The sequence below is a fragment of the Monodelphis domestica genome, chromosome 4 (genome assembly GCF_027887165.1).
Source record: "Monodelphis domestica isolate mMonDom1 chromosome 4, mMonDom1.pri, whole genome shotgun sequence".
NCBI lineage: Eukaryota > Metazoa > Chordata > Mammalia > Didelphimorphia > Didelphidae > Monodelphis > Monodelphis domestica.
Window position 1 is genome coordinate 7,828,864 of NC_077230.1, and position 24,984 is coordinate 7,853,847.

General features: G+C 36.7%; 1 protein-coding gene across 4 annotated transcripts in view; it reads right to left on the minus strand.

The window, feature by feature from the left end:
- The window catches only part of GABPA (GA binding protein transcription factor subunit alpha), a 69,306-nt gene that overhangs the window by 43,575 nt on the left and 747 nt on the right, over window positions 1-24,984 (minus strand). For 2 of the 4 annotated variants that reach the window (XM_001363838.5, XM_007493162.3), the window contains exons 2-3: window positions 15,227-15,305; window positions 8,993-9,137 (exon numbers count right to left, since the gene is read on the minus strand). In XM_001363838.5, the coding sequence (XP_001363875.1) occupies window positions 8,993-9,137; window positions 15,227-15,303 (222 nt within the window). In that variant the 5' untranslated portion in view covers window positions 15,304-15,305. Of the gene's footprint in view, window positions 1-8,992; window positions 9,138-15,226; window positions 15,306-23,144; window positions 23,476-24,984 lie in introns of all 4 variants that reach the window. The other 2 variants (XM_056825998.1, XM_056825997.1) reach the window with 2 other exon arrangements.

Genomic DNA, 24,984 nt, shown 5'->3' on the forward strand with positions numbered 1-24,984 from the left:
AAAGAACAAATTCACAACTCCTCTAGAAGTTTCATTCCAGTATTTCCACAGCTCCATTTGCATAGGGATTTCCCATATTTGACTAGCAATTTGATGAGAACTCAAGTAATGTCGGTTTTTTAGATTTGGGGGGTCTATTACTGATTAGAGCCCCCTTTCAAGTGGTTTTTGAGAGTTTGATTTGCCAACAGTCTTTTTATATTCTTGGAATATTTAACTATTTGAGAATTGCTTTTATTTTTTAAAATTTGTTAAATTTAAATAAACAGTTCACTCTATTCCTCCCCTTCCCATGTCAGAGAAGGCATCATTTGACAAAAAGATATGCATATATAAATCTATATCTTACTTATTTCTATTTATCAATCCTTTAGACATAAACAAGTCATTCTTCAAGCAATACTTCTGTTGCTGTATCTAATGTTCTCCTGGTTCTGTTCATTTCACTCTTCATAATTTCATGGAAGCCTTTCCATGTTTTTCCAAAACTAACTTATTTCTTAGGGGGAGTAGAATATGCCACAACTTGTTTAGCCATTCCCCAACCGATGGACATCCTTTCCCCTCAGTTTCCAGATTTTGCAACCACAAAGAGAGCTGCTCTAAATATTTTAGAACATATAGTTTCTTTTCCATTTTCCTTGATCACCTTAGGAAATAAAGTGGTATTGCTGGGTCAATGGGTATACAATTTTATGTAACTTTTTAGACATAATTCCAGACTGCTCTTCAAAATGGTTGGATTGGTTCAACTGTATATTAGTGTCCTCCTTTCTCTATATCCCCTCCAACATCTGTCATTTCACCCTTTTGTCATTTTAACCAATCTAATAGGTAGAAGATATTTCATAGTTGTTTTGATTTGTATTTCTCTAATCAATAATGACAGCATTTCTTCAGTCATATATAGCTTTGATTTCTTCATCCAAAAAACTGTAATTTCATATCTTTTGACCACTTATCAATTGATGAATGGTTCATATTCTTAATTTGACAGAGTTCTCTATATATTTTAGAGAAGACCTCTATCCAAGAAACTATATACATACATATATATATATAAAATTTCCCACCCAACTTACTGCTTTCCTTCTAGTTTTGGCTACATTAATTTTGTCTGTACAAAGCCATTTCAATTTAATGTATTCAAAATTATCCATTTCAAATCTCATAATACTTTTTATATATTCATAAATTCTTCTCTTATCCATAACTCTGATAGGTAATGTTTCCTGTCCTTCTAATTTGCTTTTATCTTCCTTTATGTTTAGGTGATGTATCCATTTTGAATTTTTCTTGGCAAATGGTATAAGATATTGGTCCATTTTGCCTTCATGTTACAATCTGCATGGGTCGATAGTGTATTCTCGACCCAATTATAGCTTACTGAATTGTCATCACAGAGGTTTTATGTTTAGATCAATGATTATCTCAAATTGGTTGTGATGTGTGAACATGAAAATCTACCCCCAGATTGTTCCATGATACCGTCATCCAGTTTTCTCAACTGATTTAGGTGAATGAATAACTTCTTAGTGATTGTGCTCTTGTACAATGTACAAAGATGTGCAATGACAGGAATAGAACGTTGCCTATGTTGTCAGAAGCGGTCTCTGTGTCACCGTGTCATTTTTAATAGTTACAAGTGTGGGTTTATGGAAAAGGAGGGGCAAATATTTGGAAGCGATGGTATGAAGAACCAAAAGCAACAGTACCCCTCCCCCTCCAAAATTTGTTTGTGATGGACAAAATTTTGTCTAGCCATTAAAGTACTTCAAATAATTGTCAGCCTGTTTGCAAGTTATCCCCTTATCAGGTGCCATTCCTGATACATCAGATCCTCGGCTATTTCTCTTGAAAATAAGTCCTTATACCAATTTAAACAGGCAGAAATGGAGCCTTGTTCTAGTCTTACGTTCTGCTCTACCCCTTTTTTTGCTATCACCTATACAGTACATGTACTTGAACTCAGTTGTACAACGTCTTTGAAAATTTATATTTCCAGGGGGCAGCTGGGTGGCTCAGTGGATTGAGAGCCAGGCCTAGAGACAGGAGGTCGTCCTAGGTTCCAATCTGGCCTCAGACACTGCCCAGCTGTGTGACCCTGGGCAAGTCACTTGACCCCCATGGCCTAGCCCTTACCACTCTTCTGCCTTGGAGCCAATATACAGTATTGACTCCAAGACGGAAGGTAAGGGTTTAAAAAAAAAAAAGAATTAACTTTACTTTTAAAAATCACCTATGTCTGGGTGTATGACCAATTGTGTAACAGCATTTTTTAGATTTGCATCTTTTGATGAAATTTTCCTCCTCACTACTATTTTGTTGTGTATAGGGTTATAAAAGATATATCTATCTGTGTATATGTGTACACATACACACCCACCCACATACATTTAATATGAATAATATGTATGGAAATTGCCTAATATGCATATTCAAAGCTTTCTGGGAGTTTGATTTGTCAAATTTTGACTTTCTATTATTGTCTGACTTTTCACATTTCTGGTAACTTCATTTAAGTAGTTACTATGGCACTCGACAGGTATACATTTGAAACTAATATGGTTAAAAAATAAAACGAATACTGTTAGTATTGTTAAAAGATACACTTTCCTTCTGTCTGTTAATGCTTTTTACTTTGAATTCAACCTAACACAATATCATGATGACGACTCCTGATTTATTGTTGTGATACTGCACTCTAAGCTCTCATGCTAATGGTCTTATTGTTTCCAGCAGGGGACATACCAGAGAGTTGCTTTAAAATCCATCACGTAACCCGTTCCACTTTAGAAATGTTGTGTCTGTTTGCATCTAAGCCTATACATGTTGTTTCTTCAGAGCCAGAACAATTTGGTTCACTAGCATCCAATCCCGTATTTGTCAGTGCATCTCTGCGGTCTCTGACCTACCTTTCCTTCCAGTTCTAAATGGAAGGGCCTGTGTCATTCTTTCCCTGTTGCTCCCACAGCCGCTTGATCTTCATCTGTGGAACCTCTCTCGTGTGATTACGTAAATAGGCTCCTGCCTCAACTTTGTGAAGATGGGATTCGGCTCTCCCCTGACTGTAACAATGCAGGTACTTGGCTCTCCCCTGACGGTGAAGATTTGAATTGTAGCTCAGGTCTGTTTTTAGCTTCACTCACCAAAAGTGCAAACACAGTACTTAAAGTGAAGTAGAAGATCTGCCCATTTAGATCTGATCACCAAGAGTGCAAATCCCCCACTTCATCATGAAGTGGGAAGTCTGTGGCCCACGTGTACGATAGTGGGTGACGAATCAGAATCGACGAACTGCCTTCTGGGCCGTCCTAGAGGAGTGTCAGCTGTGACTGGTAGATGCAGAATTAGGGGGGTGACACGAGAAAACGCTACACAGAGTTGGAGATTCCTGTGGCGGGGGTTAACTTGGACTTCCACTTCTACCGGAGGAATTCTTCATGCTTTCGAGTTGAGGCTGGTGAAGAGGGTCAGAAGGATCTGCTGACTGGACTGACATGTGGTTAGGGAAAGGCTCACTCCTAACTGCTGGCTTTTCTCTGAAGAGACCAGCCTCAGGAAAGGCCTCTCCTCTTGAGAAAACTGCCTGGTTCCTTGGCTTTGCTGAGGCCGGCTGAAACTAATTCTCCCTGCCTGGAGGGGCCAGGAGTAAATGACTTAGTGCTCAGGCTAGATATCTTACCCTATCCTCTCTCAGATTTCTTGCTTCACTTTTTCTACATTTTGTAAATAAATTGTAAATAAAATCTTGTTGGAATTAATTAAATTCCTGGTGACCAAACTCTTAAATAATCAAGTCCAACGCTTTAAAAAATAGCCCCCTTTTCTCCCTTACAACTTTACATTTCCCCTCAATGAGAATATGAAGTATTTGTTATAGGAGTCATAACTATTAAAGACACTCCTCCAAAATCAATCAGTTCAAATGTATCTATTAAACTATCAATGAAACCATGGCTTAACACTTTCATTCATTATTGTTTTGTGGTTGATTTGTTTATTAACAGCACTAGCCACAATTTATTTTGTATGAAAGCCTAAAATAATCTTACTTGTGTTTTTTTTTATGCTCAAAATTCAAAAGATTAACTCAGTTTTTTTTTACATACCCAGTAAATGTTGGCATTGACGAAAACTAGGGGTTAGGGGAAGAGCTAAAGATAAGCACATTAATATACTTTTGGTGGATTTCTAATTTGATCCTAACATTCTGCTTCGAAAATGACCAGGTGTACAGATTGCTCTTCACCAGAGATGAAGTTACTAGACTGTATTGCATGTCCTAATGACTGCCACACAATAAGCACTTAACTGGAAACAAAGAACCTAATAATTGGAGAATGGCTAAATCAAGTTTAGTATGTGCATGCAATGGAATTACTACACCACAGAAATTTCCTACTATGAATACAGCTGGACAGAAAAGTCACCAATGTGACTAAACTTAAATCACTTAACCTCCCTGGGCTGGGGATTCCTCAGCTATAAAATGGGGGATGGGGAGGAGAACTTAATTAGGTAAGAGCAATAGCTTGCCTATATCAAGTACTGTAAAGGTTTGCAAAGTCCTTTATAAGTTAAGCTCACCTGATCTTTAGAACAAGCTAGTAAGATAGGTGCTATTATCTCCAATTACAGGTGAAGAAATGGTAGCTAAGACAGACTTATCGAGGGTCACACAGTTAAGGTCTAAGGCAAGATTTGGACCCAGGTCTTTATGCCTCTGTACTGTACCCACTGAGCCACGAGATAGGTTCCTGGATCCTCGTTCTCCTTCACTGAAATGTCTAACTTTGACAACAGTATGTCTGGATCAATTAAATTTAACATTCAGTTCTGCTGTTGTCCTGTGGATTCTTGTCCATCTACATTCCAGACCTTGCTTAGGAATACTAACTCAAGGATATTTCCTTGCATGACTTCTGAAATGTGGCATGGTATGTATGGTGTTATGAGAGCATGATTGGAAGCCTGAAGCTGGTTTTGAATTCTGGCTCTACTAGTTACTAGTTGTGTAATCTTGGACAAAATGAGTTTTTTCTCAAAGCCTCAAGTTTCTCATTTTTAAAAAGAGAACAACAGATTAGATTAGCAGTTCTCAAAGTCTAGTCTAGGAACACTCTGGGGGAACCAGAGAACCTTTGAGAGGATTATAGAATCAAAACTATTTTCATAATAATATGAACATATCATTTGTCTGTACATACACTGTCATACAAGCATAGAGAATTTTTCAGAGGCTACACGACCTAATTATTTCACTTGCAGAATTGTACTTTTGCCTTACAAATGGACAAATCTACAGGAAGTGCTAGGCTTGTTGATTTGTTTGCATTCGTCCAGGCTCAGCACTAATTAATCACTAAAGACATTCTTTTACATGAATGCTTGGCATCAAACAAAAATGAGGAGATAGTCAAAGGTGTGAAATAACTTTTTTTTTCTGAATCTCATGGCTTATCTTGAACAACTATGTTGACTCCAATTTGTCTGATGGTAGAAAAACAGTGGTGAGTATAACTGTTGACACCTTTACATAAATCATGGTGGAAACAAATTGTACAAGTAGTCATTGTATTCTTCACTCCCATACACTCACAATAAACAGAAAGGTCAATCTCACTTAAGATGTCCTTAATGAAGCAATAAAAATTGTTAATTTTATTCAATGCCAACCCTTGATTACATATCTTTTTAATATTTTACATTATAAATTAGGAAATACAAATAAAATACTTATACTGTGTACCCTAAAATTGTTGCTGGTGATCCCATTTGAATTGAGAGTTGAACTAGTTGCTTTTTACCCCAAAGAACATAAATTTTACTTAGGGGGAAAAATGATATTATTCAAACTTAAGTTTCTGAAAGATATTTTCTCAAAAATGAACGAAAAGAGCTTTTACTTCAAGAAAAACAACCTACAGTAGTTTGTTGCCAACAACAAAATTTGAGCTTTTAAGCAAAAATTAGAATTTTGGAAAATTATGTATTTACCACCATGAGCATGCCAGCTTTTCCATATTTAAAGACTTTTCTGATGAGAGAGGTAGTAATATTATATTATACACTGTGGTTTTTTCTCTGGATATTATATAATGAAATATGATAACATTTTGCAGATTTGGATAGCTCAATGAACCGGTATTTTCCAAACCACTAATGAATAATATTACAAAATAATGAATGGGTAAAAGAGATATTCAAAATGCAAGACATACCAAAAGACTTTTAACATACCAGAATATAAGAAGTTCACTGATATGGTCTCAAGTTCCACCTAGCAACTAAACTTAAGAAATTACTACCTATTCAGTTTTGGTGTAGTATCACAGAAGAATATCCAAAATTATCAGAAAAGGCCATAAAAACACTTCACTTTTCCAACTACTTAGCTGGGTGAGGCTGGATTTTCTTCATATACTTCAAGCAAAATAACTTATTGAGACAAAATAACTTATTGAGATTAAATGCATAAACAATTATAAGAATTTAGCTATTTTCTGTAGGCAGATATTAATGAAATTTGCAAACAATGTTGATACAATGTTACTCTTTTCACAATTTTTAAATTTTGGATAAGTTATTTTTCATAAGAATATTACTTTTATTAACATTATGAGATTATTGTTGTTTTAAATGAATTAACATCAATTAACATATCAACTTTTATTTCTATAATGATAGATAATAAAAGCTCTTGGAGGTCCTTAACATTTTTTGAAAATATAAAGGGGTCCAGAGACCAGATAGTTTGATATTTGCTGGACTAGATAATCTCTAGGGTCCCTTCCAGCTCAAAGCCTATGGTTGTAACTATTTTTCTTAGAGACCATTAATTTTAAGATTCTCTCTAGTTCTGTTACAGGAACCTAAAAAAATAGTTTTCATTTTTTCTTCCTAGTTTTTTTGATTTTTGATTTCCCTTTCTTGTTTGTTCTGCCATGTTTGTCTCTCACTAGGACAAATCTATTCTCAACCCACCATTTTCAATTAAGATATGCCACAAATTCTAGCTGTTACCATTATTACTCTTATTTCTTGAGTTTATTACATAGAATGAAATTGCTTTGATAGACCCAGTTTCACTTCTCATGGTATTCCCCATCTCATCTCCTCAAACCCCATTATATTCTTTTGTCCTGGACTTCTATTGAGTATTCTGGGTATCTTGTATTCTTCAATATTTATTTTCAAGTTGAAGACTTCTTTTTGGTTCTTCATTTCCTCCATTCATTTTGTTTATTTGTTTTCCATGATGCAATTTTTATTATAAGCATTTTGTGGTTCCTTTTCTTTTCTCGTATTTGTTATTCTTCTTGAGGTGATTAAAGGCCACATGTGATTTATTATAACATCTTACTCTGCTCTTCTGCTGCAAAATCCTACCAATTTAATCAATAACTTCTACAGTCACCTCATTAAAAACCAAACCAAACCTAGACAGTCAAATGTCTTATTCATAGCTATAGGCAAGAACATTTCCTAAGAGCTCCTGTCTTTAGTGTTTCTATGTATTAAGGGATTTTTGAAAGCAAATTGGAACAACTTGTACACTAAGGCAAACCATATTGCCAAGGCCTTATTATGTGGAGAATCGGAGGGCACAGCATCTTTGCCTAAAATTTCATGATGTGCACTTCACATCTGCTAAGATAACTGGTGTACCTATCTTTTAAAAAGAGAAGCAAGGATATCATTTTCAGGCTCACACGTAAGAACTACATCTAGTAACATGAAAAGAAAGAGTACGGTTAGTTCATGAGTAATTATGTTCATACAACTGAAGGACCTAGTTTAATTATGAATTGTCCTTTCTACTAAATCAAGAGTTTAACTTATTTGAATTTTTAAAAAGTCCTTCTCTTGCCCTTGGGATCGACTGAGATGGGAGGAAAACAGCCAAATAATATGGGAAAGGGAGCATGAAAAAACCCAATGAGCTGAGAAGGAATTTCTTCATTTGGATCTAGGATTTTATTTTTATGTTCTGCAATTAGGGTTTGGAAAGTTAAATGACCTGTTTAATGTCATATCTGACACCAGGATGTGTCAGAGAGAGTACTTGAACCAAGCTCTTCCTGACCCTCAAGGTCAAAATGTTTTGATTACACTTTCCACCCTATTTCTGGTATCTTTTTCATTAAATCACTTCTGAATAATTCAGAAATCTATATGACAGTGAGACCTTGTCTCATAATGCTATCATGTTTAAAGGTCCTTAAGAAAAATCATTTAGCTAGCTTTAATTCTATGTAGGTTATTATTTAATAAGGATGGAAATATTTTCCTTACTAAAAATAATGATGTGACTATGAAAGAATTTCAAAGATAATTTGTTATACTTTTACTACAGGTAGAAGAACAAAAGAAATTGCTAAAAATAATTCCAAATGATGAAGAAATTGGGATAATGAGAGATTAAATGACTTGTCCAGAATCACAAAATTACCTCTTAAAAGTGCCTAGATTAAATCAAGGTCTTGTTTCTTCTAATCTTACACACTTAGAGAGATTTTTGCATTGTGAACTTGACAGTTATGAATATTTCCATAAACAAAGGATAGAAAGAGAATTACTTATAAGACTGTAAATCTACTACATGAAGCATTTTTTAAATATTAAATTTAATATGGTAGTGTCAATACGATCTTTATCTGTGTCCCCCCCTGAATTTCATTTTGCTCTTGTATTTTTTGCAGTATACCTTCCAGTAAGTTATATAGCCTCTCTATACTTTGAAAAATATAGAGATTGGCGGGAAAATAGAAGCTATCTGTTAGGGAAAGATTTTTCAAAGCAACAATATCTGCCAATAATATATGTAATAGATATGAGAGAATCTGTATTCATTAAATAATTTCATCATATCAGGAAAACTTAGCTAAAAAAAGACTATTTTATCACAAATAATAAAGTAACTTTAACTCATATATTCTAGGTAGAACTGAACTGTTTACAAACATGACTCCATGCTTTTTTACTTTACCTGAATATCTTGCAGGCAAATTTCATGTGCATCCAATGAACACTGAAGTCTTGGTTCCAGTAGTTTCTTAAGATTCCCTATTGGTTCATTGATGTCTATGGCCTGACTCACACATTCTGCAGGAGTGTAGGTCTGCTCTACAATGCTAAATATCAAAGGATATAATGGTTAGTGGTTGAAATAAACTGCAAAAATTAACTTACTGATATAACTCAGCAATGTTTAAGATATTATTTTTAAACATTAAATTGCCAATACAAATATTTGTACCACCCCACTCTTACAAAAAAAAAAATGAAGGCAATATTATATTTAGATAATAAAATATTCTATTCTTAAATTAAAAATTTAATTTTAAATTAATTAAAATTAAAATTTATTTTAATTAAAACAAGAAGAAAATATAAATAAAAAAATAAAATTAAATTAATTAAAATTTTAAAAAATCTTTAAAAAAAATTCTTAAATTACTTGAGTTTTTAAAATTAACTCCCCTAAATCTGAATGTAGCTCTCACCTATATAAACATTAATGGAAGTAAAAAAAATCATACCAACATTTAGTAGACAGACACAGGCCAAATACTGTCATTAAAAACCAGTATGATTGCCAATTTACTGAATAGAATTCTTGACTAAGAACATGAAATTCTAGGAAAATAAGCAAGGTAAATAAATTTGATATGGTCAGGACACAGTAAACTCTAGTAAAGTACTCAACAACACACAGGTTTACCAGTAACTCCTTTTCATTCGCATAGCTCCTACTTTCATTCAGGTACTCATGGCTTTTTATTAATAGGAGAGCTTCCTAATTGATCTTTCAGACTGTAATTTCTCCTTTCTTTTGAGAGCTTATTTTAACTTCTCTACCTGAAAACTTTTAATGACTTCCATACAACACAAATGCCCTTAAGGGGTGAAGATCTTCAACAATGTGCCTTTTCTTATTTCATATTATATCTCTTCCCATCCTCTACATACATCCAGGAAAACTTCATTTCGATTCCCCCCTCCTATTCTGCACTCTTTGTTTCTGGGCATTTGTCTAGGATGTAGTCTTCTCTACCTGGGTTTCAATTTCCTCATCTATAAAATAAGAAGATCAAATTACGTCCAAGGTCTCTCTTAACTCTAAATCTAGAAACAAATGGTATTGAAAAGTTAAATTAAGCAAATTATAAAATAAATATTATAAGGAAAATGAATGCCTGTTGAAATTAAATTCATTCAAGGTCCAGCACAGAATTACTAACCCAGGTGTCCTCCCTTTCATCATCCCATCCCCAGCTTAAAGTGATCTCTATTCAAATATTCTTGGAATACTTTGCCCGAGTCTCTCCTGTTTTACTTTCATATTCCACTTATCATAATTGTGCATATAACATGAACACCTACTTATGAACTACCTGATGGACATGACTATCATTTTCCATCTTTCTACAACGACTTGCAGAGCTCTTTAATAAATGCTAGTTAATTGACTTCATTCAATGGTTTCTCATTTGAAACTGATTTCAAACCATACTATAAAAAAATGTAATAAAAGGAAACAAAGCACCAAGAAAGTACTTTAAAATCTTGTAATGCTTAAGTATAATCACAATAAACATTAACTATAACTATACTTTAAATTGGAAAAATGGCCAACAAATAGATTTATGACTGAAGAGGTAAGTTTTTTTGAAATTTCACAAAAAGCCTATGATAAAAAAATAAGTCACATCAAAATGCATGATTCTCTAATTAAAAATTTATATCACAGTGATTCCCCTGTCCAGATTCACATCCTTCACTACAAATCTGTCTTTTATTTATCAAAAATATATTTGTTGAACACATACTCTGCACTAAATACTATGCTAGGCATGCTGGAAGTTTTACATATGATTCTTGGTCCCAAAGAATAAAGGAAAGCTTTCTTCCAACTTGTTTAAATCTGATATATATGAAATATATATAAATGCTATTGTTATTATTTTCACCACCAGATCCTGGGACTTGTGTCAAAACTTCATATAAGTAATCTTTATTGTATAAAATCATAGTTGTGTTTGATGGTTTTAAGCTTCTTTTCATATAACCTTACCTTTTAATACATGGCAGCTTGGTGTCGCAGTGGTTAGGACACCAAGCTTAGAATCAGGAAGAATCTTCCTGAATTCAAATTTGGCCTCAGATATGTATTAGCTGTGTGACCCTGGACAAGTCACTTAATCACATTTGTCTCAATTTCTTCATATGTAAAATGGGCAAACCACTCCAGGATTGTTGCCAAGAAAACCCCAAATGAGGTCATGCAGGTTGAAAAATGACTTAACGACAACCTTTTAACATAAACACAAGCCAATTTTGGGAGGGGGTACTACCTATCGTAGCCATTTCCCTTATTTTGCTCATATTTTCTGTCCAAAGATACGGCTATTTTCTTTTGTATATATTCCCTGTTGGTGGTATGCCTCTTTCCCATCTCTCACCAAATATGTTACATTCAGCTACAGATGGTTTTGGTTTCTCCCCTACATCTCCCAAACTAAGCACTGTGGTGTGCAATAAGATGCAACTGAAGAAGTACAGCATATGGCCTCAGTCAATCAATAACCTTACTACATGCGAGGCACTGTGCCAGGCACCGGGGAATACAACGATCCTGGGGATGTATAAAATACAGAAAAGAAAGGTGGTCTCTGCCTTCAAGAAGCTTGCAATCCAGGGAAAGAGAACCCAGAAAGGAAGCTGAAAGGGAAACAGAGGGTGAAGGTACTGGCTCATGAGTCTGGGAGTACCTTGCCTCCCTCTTTTCAGATTCCTTTTGAGCATTCTCAAGTGTATGATCAGCGGTCAAGCCAAAGGTATGTAACAGGTGTAAAATAAAGAGATGGTTGGCCTGGGAGCCTTCTATAAATGGAGGCTTTAGGGAGTCTTTGTTCCACCCTCTAGTGCTCCAAATGAAGGGCAAAGGGAACTGATGAGTTGTGAGCACCAAGGCTGACATCAACTTGAAGGATAAGGACTAGCCTAATGGTCAGGTTTCTTGGGGTCGTGATGGAGTCCAGTCCAAAAGAGTGCAGCTGGTGGAAAAAACTAGAGGAACAGGTTCTGAATTCAGAGAAAACTGCTCATTTTCTTGCATAACGTGGGGGTGATCGGACTAGATGACCTCCAAGATCCCTTCGGATGCAAAATCAACGATGTAGTAGTAAATATTACTGGAAAGTTATATAAACACACACACATATCTATCAGTGATATCACATTGTAAATGTCAAATGATGGTTCATTAAGTAAATAATATTGAATTTAAAAAATATTATTTGCTATGGAATTACATGCTGCTGATTGGAGCTGGTCGAAATCACAAAACCAAACCGAATAAATCGAATACAAATTTATATTATCTAAATTCAACTGGGCCATCAATGCAGGGGCCCAAACATTCTGTTCTTCCCTAACTGAATCACGGTCCTACTATCTATTTACAGTGGTTGTTCCAAACCTTATTATCTTCCTCCCCTGTGCTCCCCCCACCCCACCTCAATCCTTTCAGGTAAAGGCTCTGACTCATACTTCACCACCTCCCCATAATAACAATAATAATCATAATAAATTGAGCTTCCATAGCGCTACCTTCACATCAAGAAATCTCCCCTTATTGCAATAAATTATGTCCTTATATGAGGAATTAACCCTCATGCTTATCATAGGGTAAATCCTCTCATCTCATTCCATCTCCTTCAGTAGACTGCCCCACTACCATGCCCACTCTTTCTTCAATCTCTCCCATTTACCGAGTCCTTTCCTGCCGCCTACAAATACTACCATGTCTCACCTCACTTGATCTGATGGTCCCCACTCTCATGCTGTTTCCTTTTCTTCCTCCTTAATTAAATTATAAATGATAGGTATTGCCTATCAGTCACTGCTCAACCCTAAACCTTATCACAACTGAAAACGGCTCTCTCCAACACTACTAATGATCTCTAACCTGCCGCATTGAAATGTCCAACCCCCCCCTCCCCTTCCTGTGGCCTTTGACACTGTTAATCACCTCCTCTTCCTGTACACTCTTTGTATTGCTTCTAAGGCTTTAAAAATGTGCTAATGGTTAGGCAATGGGGGTTAAGAGACTTGTCCAGAAAGTGTCTATGAGCATATGTAAACTCAGGACCTCCCATTTCTATTCCTGGCTCTCTATGTACTCGCTCCCTCACCTTTGTCTCTTAGTTCTTCTAATTTCCTTCAAGACTCAGTTGAATTGCCACTTCCTGTAAGACGTTCCCTTCCCCAGCGGACAATGCCATCCCCTCTCAGGACCGCCTTCTAGCTATTCGGTAAATGTCTTGTATATATCAGTTATTGACAGGCTGCCTCTCCCACGAGAACCTAAGACCTAGGAGGTCAGGGACTATTTCTGCCATCTCTATTCCCAGACCTTAGGGCGACACTTGCCACATAGTAAGCACTTAATCAAGGCTTGCTGAATGACTGAAAGATCACTGGAAGACCCATGATTTGCACAAAGCAGCCTCCACTCTGACTTTTCAGCTGTACGAATTCTTGAGGATGAGGCCGAGATCTGCATCCTCAGAACATACATGAGCCGGATGGGCAGGGTCCAAGAAGGTGTTAAGCGTGGGCTCCTGGGGCCAAGATCCTTCCTGAGGACGGTACTGCCTCTGGGCTCCTCCTTTCCTTTCCACTCTTAGCTCGGGAGCCCTGGATAAAGCCCTCGTGAGGTTTGGGACCCTGAACTATCTACTGGTTGTTTTTCGGTGGTTTCCTTTATTCTGCACTTGGCCTCCGCTGGCTTCTTCTTCAAGCTTAACTCTGTCTCTGCGACTCCCTGAAGCACGGAGAGTCTCCTACGTGGGCTGCTGGAAGCCTAAAGATTTGATCGACGGACCATCACGGAGGGCTTCGGGAGTACTTTGCGAACGGGCATGCCGGGAGACCAGTCAGCGAGTCACTGACAACATGGTGCCTTCCCGGGATGAAACAACGCCACGAAGACGACTTCCTCAGGGCTCTCTATCACTTTTCTACGATAAAGACATTCGCTTTGTCGAGCAAGTTGGTGACGGCAGCTTCACGCCTGCCCTCCTCCCAGGTTAGGTCAGGCAAACGACGCCCCGAGACATACAGCCTTCGGAGCTGCCCGGAAGAAAGCCAAGAGAGGGCTTTGGGCCCGATGGCATTAGCAGGGCAAGAAAGGGTTCGGGACCCTGGCCACGGGCAGAGGCTAGCTGCCCAATTCTTCTGCCTAGTTAAGGAGCTGGGCAAGGAGGCTCTAGAGAAAAGGGAGGCTCTCCGAGCTGATGAAGGACACTTCTGTGGGTAAATGTCTTAGAGAAGGAAGGGGGGTAACCACTGTCTGGCACATAGTAAGCACTTAAGTTTTATTAACTGACTGACTGATAGCCTGGAGACTTAGTAGCAGAACGAGAGGAGAAATGTCATGTCAGCCTACAGGCCAAGTTGGAAGAAAGAAATTCCAGCCAGGTAGTTTCTGTTTTCAAATACTGGACTGTGGAGATTTGCGAATGCAGACTCTTTAGGAGCCTCGATGGCCAGTTGTTTGGTTCCTGGCTACTGTCTTCTTGGTGCCTCGCGCACTCTTCCCCTTGGCTATTTCCTCTGTAAGTACTTAGAACTAAAGTCAGCATTATGTATTACCAGGCATGGAATACAGCCTTAGTCCTCGTGGGAACACCAACATTGTTCTGAATCTAGTGGTCAGCTTTAAGAAGAGGGAAAAGGCCCTAGAAGTATAATGGGGGCAGACGGCAGTTTAACCAATACAACTAGCAATTCTCAATCACGAAGAGGCTAGATTCTTATTTCTGTTTCTGCTTCCTTAGTTTAAGATGAACTCTCCCCCACTTCCTTCACTAAGGATGTCATTCATACAAGAAGACTTGGCCAGGAAATTGCATCTAACCAATGCAGGCCAGCTCCTTCTCTGTTCATTTGTAGTCTTAGAACGTGGGTTACACAGCTGAGAGGTTATGTGATAGGACGAGGGTCACAACACCTGAACCAAATCAGAGGCAAGATTTGAGCCCAGGATATTCCTGGCTACAAGATCAATTCTTTTTAATTGATGGGACACTATACAGTCGAAGGGAAAACCAATAAATAATCCCTGTAAGCCCTTCAGTCAATAAAAACCTTCATTTGATTTCAATGAGACACATTAAATAATGTAAAAAATTAGTGAAGGCAATACAATTTGTACCTTTCTTCTGTGCATTCTTGTTTTTCTGTTCCATCAATCTCAATTTCTATCAGTTCCTCTGCTTCTCTCTTAGTCATGGCTGAAAAAAAAAAAAGAGACCAGTCGTACAACATTTAAAATTTTAAAGACTCGATCTAAACACAAACTACTGATAAAGATGAAAAATATAAACCAGATCATAATGCACATTTCTTCAATAATGTTTCATACCTGAGGCTTAGGTTAGCTACATTCTCAATGCAATATGTAATGAAAGAATATCTATAATCCATTCAACCCTTGGATGTGGATAATTTTTTTTTAAGGTCACAACTCAATTTATATTTCTTAAGATCTACAAAGCATTTTACTCATAACAACCCTGTAGAGGTAGATATTTAAGTAAATAAAGTAATTCAGAGACGTGATTCTTATTTTAGGAGAATAAAACATTCATAATATGACTGAGTATCCAAAGAATATTTTTATAAAGCAGCATTCTTTAGTTGGTTTCTAAGTGGCTTACATGACTGCCAAAGAGAAAACTTCTTTCAATGCTTTCAAGATATGCGATTTGATCAATGTGGATTGTGAACCTATCTAGTGAATTTAGGAAAAAGAGAAAAATGTGTCTATAGCTTTTTTTCTAAACATCTTGCTACTTTCTGGTGATCTGAAATTAAAAAAAAATTTTTTTTTCTATTTGTCTGCAAGTTGAATGCCAGGAAATGCCTGCCTTCAAAATAGTGCTTTGGAAATCTGGCCTCAGCCACTTCCTAGCTGTGTGACCCTGGGCAAGTCACTTGACCCCCATTGCCTAGCCCTTACCACTCTTCTGCCTTGGAGCCAATACACAGTATTGACTCCAAGACGGAAGGTAAGGGTTTAAAAAAAAAATAGTGCTTTGGAAAGCTTATGGGGGCTGCAAAACTTTGATTATATTTTGATCATCTTATTTTCTCTGCCCACTGGTTATAGAAACTGTTCCTGGGAAGCATCTGCCTGGCACTTTATCTTAACCATTAGGGAGATCCATTCTGGGATGGTATATAGTTCATGAAGGGAAAACATCATCTAGTATTTTCACCAAAGGAGGAAAAAAGCACCTTCTAAATCTCACGAGTTAAAATCTTACCTTTGAGGCAAAGAATGAGAACTGTGTCCAATATTACCCCTGAAGAAAAAAACTTTTAGAATAGGAGGTATGTACAAGCTTTAAGAAGATGACTTTTTTTTTTGAAGGCAATGGGGGTTAAGTGACTTGCCTATGGTCACATAGCTAGGAAGTGTCTGAGGTCAAATTTGAACCCAGGACCTCCCATCTCTGGGCTTGGCTTTCAATGCACTGAGCTACCCAGCTGCCCCCAAGATGTCTCTTTTAAAGAGGTTTAAAATGAACTCAGATGGACCATATAAATGTTTTGACTCAATTTCCATACTTTTTCACCTTCCCAAATAAGATTTAACTTCACTGTGGAAGAAATTACATTCTGGGTCAGACATGAGTCTGATTAAGACTCCCCAGATGATCTTAGACCAGTTATTTGACCATTTTGAGCCTCAGTTTCCTTATCCATAAAATGGAATTACTGAATTTGATGACTTTTTATATCCATTCATTTTAGAGTTACTTTTTGTAACTTTATTATGATTGTTGAAGGGAATGAGTCGTATTTGTAGTTCCTTAGTCGGTGAGGTAGGTGTTATCAATAATATCAAATATTAATAGTTCTGAAGTTATTGTTTGGGTAGAGAAGAATGTGATCGCTAATTCCTTCAATGGAGGTGGTGTTTTTTAATGAGGAAGAAGATAATGGCATTTTTATCTCATGTCCTTTTCCGATCATTAATCAGGGGGTTACTAAACGTGGTTACCATTGGGCCCTGACAATATGATTATTTGGATAATTGTTGATACACAGGGAAACAGAAGTAGGAGAAAGATATAAAACAATTATTTTTAGGATATGGAGGATGGGAGGAAATGAACAAATATTGATTAAGGCCATACTGCGTGCTAGGCATTGTGTAAGCACTTTATAAATACTGTCTCTTCTGATTATGAGTCAAACAGCTTAGTTTAGTGGGTTATATCAGGATGAGGTACAAAATGAGGCACAGAGATTGTTAAATTCTTTGCGGCAAGTTTACGTCCCCACTGATCCAGAAATAAAGGCGACGGTGGCCACTGAATTTCCTTTCAGGTCTTGGGCCTTGAGCAGGCCACACGGCACCATCAGAAATTCAGGGTTCATACCCACCCCTTAGACATGGCTATAAAACAGAGACCCTGAAGGAGGAACCAGGTAGCATCATTATATAAGAAGCCTGCTAAAGTTCCAAAATAGGTAATAGAACCATATTCTCCTTACTTATTGGCTAGATATACCGAAGGCTTCTGCCATTAGTGATGTAATAATACCAGCTAACATTTATATGCTAGGCACTGACCTAAGAGCTTTCTAGTTATTATCTCATTTGATAGGAAAGAATTCTATATGATTTGAGTGCCAATAAGGGGAAAATCACGAAAATGATTTTCAGCAGTCTGGGAGGAGAAACAAATTTACAGAAAGCTTTAGAAATCTAAACAATCTGTATTAGCAGCCTTTTAAAGTTTTTAAGGATGAAAATGAGACAAAAAATAAAGACCAAATTTGGAAGAGACTTTCATAAAGATCACATTTGGACTCTTTCATATGCTACAAAAGGCAGTTAGAATAGTAAAACTAAGCTGTGAAGGATGGAGCTGGATCATAGAGGAGTTGTTTTTTTTTTCCTGGAGAAAATTCTGAAGATGTTGAACTTATTTAGTTGCTAAACTTATAGAATAAACCAAGAACAACAAAATGTAGCTACTAGCTTTCTAGAAAATCTGAGTCAAGTTGATAGTTGAAAGTATTTAAAAGGGAATAGACAAGCTTTAGAAAATAATATTCTGGGGCAGCTGGGTGGCTCAGTGGATTGAGAGTCAGGCCTACAGAGAGGGGGTCCTAGGTTCAAATGTGGCCTCAAACACTTCCCAGCTGTGTGACCCTGGGCAAGTCACTAAATGCCCATTGCCTAGCCCTTACACAGTATGGATTCTAAAACAGAAGGAAGGTAAGGTTTAAAAAAAAAAGAAAAAATAAAATAATATTCTATAGATCACAGTAAAAAGATGACTGAAAGGCATAGAGAATATAGATCTCCATGTATTTACTGATTATAAGAAAGTATTTGATCAAAGAAGAGAAAATGGAAAATTATGATTATATAAAATATAAAAGTTTGTGCACAATCCAATGCAGCTAAAATTAGAAAAGAAATTGTTAAAGGGGGAAAAAAATCTTTGCAGCAAGCTTTTCAGATACAGGTCTCATTTCTTTTTTTGTTTTACATTCCACTTCATTCTTTTAAAATTTATTTTCATGAAAATTTGCCTCCTGCTTCCCATGTTCCCACTGAGAAAGCAAGAAAAACAAAGACCCTATTACAAACAAATGTCCAAAGTGGGCAAATGCAACAAAATATTTCTCAATCTGCATTCATAGTACATCAACTATCAAAAGATAGGTAGCATATTTTATTACAAGTCTTTTGGAAGTATGATGAATCATTTTTGATTAGTATTCCTAAGTCTTTCAAAGTTGTCTTTACAATATTGCTGGTATCGAATAAAAAATGCTTTGGTTCTTCTCACTTCATTCTTTACACATGAGTCTTCCAGGATTTCCCATAAAACATCCCCTTCATCATGTTTACCTTATGTCAGTCATTCTTCTAACTGATGAGTGGTTTCCAATTCCTTGCCACTAAAAAAGAACTACTATAAATATTTTTGTATAAAAATTTCGATCTCTTTGGAGTACAGAAGTGGTAGTGATATTGCTGGGTCAAGTATACCCTGTATTATACATTTTTTGGACACAGTTCCAATTTGCTTTCCAGAATGAGAAAGGTTTCATTTTCAAGATTTATAGAGAACGAATATGAATTTATAAGAGCAAGAGTTACTTGCCAATTGATAAATGAGCAAAGGATATAAATGGTTTCAAAGGAAGAAATCTAAGGCACATGAAAAAAATGCTCTACATTTCACTAACCAGAAAGATGAATATTAAGGCAATTCGAGATGCCACCTCACAACACACCAGACTGGCAGAGCTGACAAAAAAGAAAATGACATATGTTAAAGGAATTTGGGGGAAATGGGCACACTGATGTTCTGTTGGAGTAATGGTAGATTATTTTAGCCATCGAGGGATACCCTAATAGTTACAAAATCACATGCCCTTTGACCCAGTAATGTCATTACCAGACTATTATTACAAAAAGGACCTATACAAGGGATAGATACAAAAACATTTATATAGCTCTTTGTTCTTGGCAAAGAACTGAAAATTAAGCAGGTATTGATCAACTGAGAATGGCTAAACAAATTATGGTATATGAATGTAATGTAATACTACTGTTCTAAAATAAATGATGAAAGATGATTTCAGATAAACCTGGAAAACGTTGTATAAACTAATTAATGAATCAGACAAAACTAGGACAATTTACACGATGACATTTTTTCTAAACCAGAATGACAGTAGCAACTAAGATAGATGGGCAAAAGCTAGGCAAATGTCTTCCCATTTCCAGGCTTGGTGCTCTATCCACTGAGCCACCTAGCTGCCCCCAACGACATCATTATTGTTGTTTAGTTGTTTTCAGTTGTGTCCAGACTCTTCATAGCCCATTTGGAATTTTCTTGGCAAAGATACTGGAGTGTGGTCAAAGAATATGAACAGATAATTCTTAGATTAAGAAATTAAAACTATCTTTGGCAACATGAAAAAATGCTCCAAATTACTAGTAATTAGAGAGCTGCAAATTAGAACAACTCTGAGATACCACCTCACACCTATCAGACTAATATGACAAAAAAGGAAAATGACATATGTTAGAAAGGCTGTGGGAAAATTGGGACACTAATATGAAATATTGGGACAAACTGGTAGAACTGTGAACTGACAACCATTCTGGAGAGCAGTCTGGAACCATGTCCAAAGAGCCATAAAACTGTGTATATCCTGTGAATCAGTGTTGTCATCACTAGATCTTTATACCAGAGAGATCAAAGATGGGGAGAAAGTACCTACTTGTACAAAAATATTTATAGCAGTTCTTCTTGTGGTGGCAAAAAACCAGCAACTATAAAGAAATGTCCATCAACTGGAAATTGGTGACCAAGTTGTGGTATATGGAATGCTATTGTGCCATAAGAAATTACTAACAATATAATCACAAAAAAACCTGGAAAGATTTATATGAAGTGATGCAAAGTGAAATGAGTAGAACTAGGAGAACATTATACACAATAACAGCAATAATGTGTAATGACCAGCTGTGAATGACGTAAGAACTATGGGCAAAGCAAGAATCTAGGACAACTCCAAAGTTCTCATGAGGAAAAAGGAAATCCACGTCTGGAGAGAGAACTGTTAAGAGTCTGAATGCAGATAGAAGCATACCATTCTTTATTTCCTCCATGAAATTTTCTCTAGTCTTAAGCAATAAATGTCTTCTTTTACAACATGATGAACATGGAAATATGTACTATATGCTAACGCATGTACAACCCATATCATATTAACTTCCTTCTTAGCAGAACATGGATCACAAAATGTCAGAAAACAAATAAAAATGTGTAGTGACATGCAAAAAAAAATTTTTTTTAACTTACATTGAAAAAAAAAGATACTGGAGTGGTTTGCCATTTCTTTCTCCAGTTCATTTTATGTTTGAAGAAACTGAGGCAAAAATGGTAAAATGACTTGCCCAAGGACTCATAGCTATGAAGTGTTTGGTCACATTTGAACTCAAGATGCATTCCTGACTTCAGGCTCAGTAGTCTATCTACTTTGACACCTAGCTGCCCAACATTATAAAAATGAAAAAATTTTGAAAAGCTTAAAAACCCTGATCAATGGAATGATTAACCATGATTCTAAAAGACCTTATTAGGAAAGAGGACCTAATCACCTCCTGACAGAGATGGACTCATATCATTTTCAGAGTGGCTCAATTTGGAAATCTATTTTCCTTAAATATGCTTATTTTTTGTCTCTTTCTTTTTTTTCTTTTATTTTGGAGAGTTAAGAGTATGAAATTGGGGGAGGAGACATGCACTGAGATTAATAAAAACAAAATAAAACAAAAAAAGAAAGAAAAAAGGGGGTCCATCAAGCATTTTTAAATGCACAGAAGATAACAGAAGGAAGATCAAAAAGAAATATAGACAAGGAGGATAGTTTTGATAATTACATACTGCTTATTATATATTTTAAAGCAAAAGGGTCTGCTAAATTCCCATGTAGAGCCTGAATCAGTTTAAAATGTAATTAGGAAACATTTAACAAAATAAATAAAAATGTAACATCTATAATGTTGATTTGTGGGGTTTTTGGATCAGTTCCTGTTTGAGTTCGACACCTCTGCTTTAAAGGAAAAGTAAGCTAAATGTAATGGATTTGCAGTTTCATTTACAATTCTCTTTTTCTATTTGATTTATTCATGTTCAATTTATATGGTATTTTTAATTTTCAAAAAAGATGAGCCAGATTGTAAGGGCTTTATTTATCTTAGAAACTATAGGATGTCATTACATATTCTTGAATAGAGGTAATAATATGGCCCAAACTGTGCATTACAAAAAAAGGTGGCATTAGTACTATAGGAGAAAACACCAGATAAGAGTCAGAGAAACTGATTTCAGGTTGCCTCTTTTTAACTACCCAGGTGACCCTATGTGAGCTATTTAACCTTTCTGGACCTGTTTCTTTCTGTGTAAAATAAGATAACACATTACAGGGGGTGGGGGGATAGATTAGAAAAGGGAGATTGGTTTTTGTAATAATCTAGGTAAGAAATGAATTAGGGTGGTAGCTACATAAATGAAGAGACAGAAGAGATACTAAAAGAGAACTGACAAGATCTGTCAATTACCAAAATCCGGGAGTTGAAAGAGAGAAGGATCCAGGATCTGAGATCAGTAATGGATGACTAACAGGATGGTGGTGCCTTCAATTTGGAAAATCTATGGGATATCCAAATAGAGATGTTTTGTAAGTAGTTGGACAGATCAGCCTGGAGCTCAGGAAAAAAAGAACTGTTGGATATGTAATTGGGGAGTCACCTAAAAATGAGATGACATAAAAATGAGATTGAAGCCATGGGAGCTGATGAAGAAGAGTAAGTACCCTGAAAGAACTGAAGAGGGTTCAGTTCAAAACCTGACATAATTCAAGACGACAGACTCAGATGCTTTCTCACTCTAACTCTACAGAAAACAATTTGAGGAAGGAGTCCAAACCATCCATCTTTCATTTTATTCCCCCTCATGCAAGTGCCTCCAGCTTTCCCACTTTTCAGTTCCTATTTGTGTTACCTCTTTAAGGCAGGGACTTTTTTTTGCTTTTATCTGTATACCCAGTGCTTATTCATTAGCAAAATGCCTGCACACAGTAAGCAGCTAATGCTTGTTGACTCACTCATACATAGGTGATAGGACAGATAATATGATTCTACAAAGCATACTTTAGAAAGGTGAAAAGTTAGGTAAGAAGTGAAGTAAAACAAAACAATGTCACAAAAACTCAGAGAGAAATGAGTATCCTAAGAGAGGGATAAGTCCAGTGTCAAATCCTGCAGAGATAATAAAAGAATGAAGAAGTCACTGGTGTTTATCATTGACCTTGTAAGAAACTGAATTTAGCTGAGTGGTAACGATGTTTAAAAATGCAAGGGTATGAGAAGTGGAAAATGAGAGTACAACAATAAAAAGTTTAGCATTTTTTTTAGAAGTTTGATTATTAAAAGGGAAAAGAAAGTCTCCAAAGCAAAAACCAAAAGTTATTTGCCCTTTGCTTTGCAATTGCTCAGAAGTTGAGATTTCCTGATTGTTACTTACCTAACTCACTATAGACTTTATAGGGAATTCACGAGACTGATTCATCCATCAGTAAAACAGGGTCCCATATCTTGCAACCTGCCCTGCTTCCAAAAGGAGCAGTGAGTGACCTTTAGCTACTGTCTTCCCTCTTTTACATTTCTGGGAACAGTAGTCATATTAACATCATGACTGCTACTAGAAAACCCTATGACTACTCAGAGGCAATTGAGTTGATAGAGAGCCCAGGGTCTGGAATCAGCAGGACCACAATTCAAATCCCAGGTTAGATACTTACTAGCTGTGTAACCCTGGCAAGTCACTTTACTTCTGCCTGCCTCAATTTTCTCAACTGTAAAATAGGGAAAATAATAGCATAGGATGTGTAATTAGGTTCAAATAAGATAATCATGTGTAAAGTATTTAGCACAGTGTCCAACATGCAGTAAGCACTATATAAATGTTTATTTTCTTCCCTCTTCACTACTCACAAACCCTATTATTCCACTAATCAAAACTTTCATCTTTGCATTAGTTTATATGTTCTATTCTACTTAAAATACCCCCATTCTCCTCAGAAAGCAGGAAGTGATCATGTTTACATTTGTCACTCTAGGGCTCAGTGCCTGATTAAACTGTTAAACAATACTTAATTCATTTAATCACTATCTCTTTCTACTTTTCATATATCTCCTAAATAATCTTTGTTCTTTCCCCAGTCACATTTGCCATTACCATTAGAAGACCATTTATCTCACAGATACCTAAAGCCTGCTTGACAACAGTTACACGAATTCACCTCTTTTGGCCTTAGTTTCCTCACCTTAGCTATAGAATCAGGGAATATTCCATGTTATTTAAGGTATTTTTTACTTCTAAATCTTAATATATAGATCCCAAAACCGGGGAAAGGGATCAAACGATTCCAGTACACTAAGATAACTGTACAGGAGTAGTTTGATAACAGTAAAATAACTGTACTGTAGTAATTGATTCCTTTCTCTGTTTTTAAGCTCTGATAAAAACTTAGAAATTAATCATAAGCTAAACATTTAGTGTAAAGGTCAACTACAAAAAGCATTCAGTGCCTTATAAATCTAGACTTTAGATATATATTTTAAAGTAAGCTTCCAGACCTTTCAGTAAGAGAATACAGGAAGAAATAAAAGTTTACAAAACTGTCTCCTTTTATGAAAAAGCAACCTAAGGCACTTTACAACGCTCAATAAGTTGTTTTGATTACATATGAATCGCTAGAGGGACCAACACTATTTAAACCCTAACCAGAATGAAATGAAACGCTTAACCGCGCCTCCCCCCAACCCCCCACCCACCCCAGAGAAGGGACCAAAGGTAAACTACAGTCCACAGCAGCGCCACGAGCTGAAACGAACAGCAAAGAAGGTCTGCAGCTACAACTCTTAAGAAAAAGTGATACCGGCAATTTTGAAGATTTGGATGGGGAAGGCAAAAATTAAAGAAATAACTTAAGTGACAATTCTGTAGGGCGAAGTATCCTTAGAGTTGGCCTCTGGAAGAGGCAGGGGACTCGAGGGCTAGATGGGGAGCCGTCTCTAGGGAGAAAAGGGGTCAAGCTGGAGCGCCCCCCCCCAATCCCCATCCCCATCCCCCACTCCCGGCCCCGCGGCGCCGCCTCCTCCTCCTCCTCCTCCTCCCTCTCCAAGCATCGCTTGGGTCTCTCTCCCTCAATTCTCCACAAACGGAAATAGGAGGCATCGCGTCAGGATCCAGCGGAAACAAAACAGTGACGGTGGCCGGTTAGTGGGCGAGAGGAAGCATCGAGACAGGGCCCAAACCCGGGCTGCGGGCCCCGTGGGTCACCAGCCTTCGCCCCTCCCTG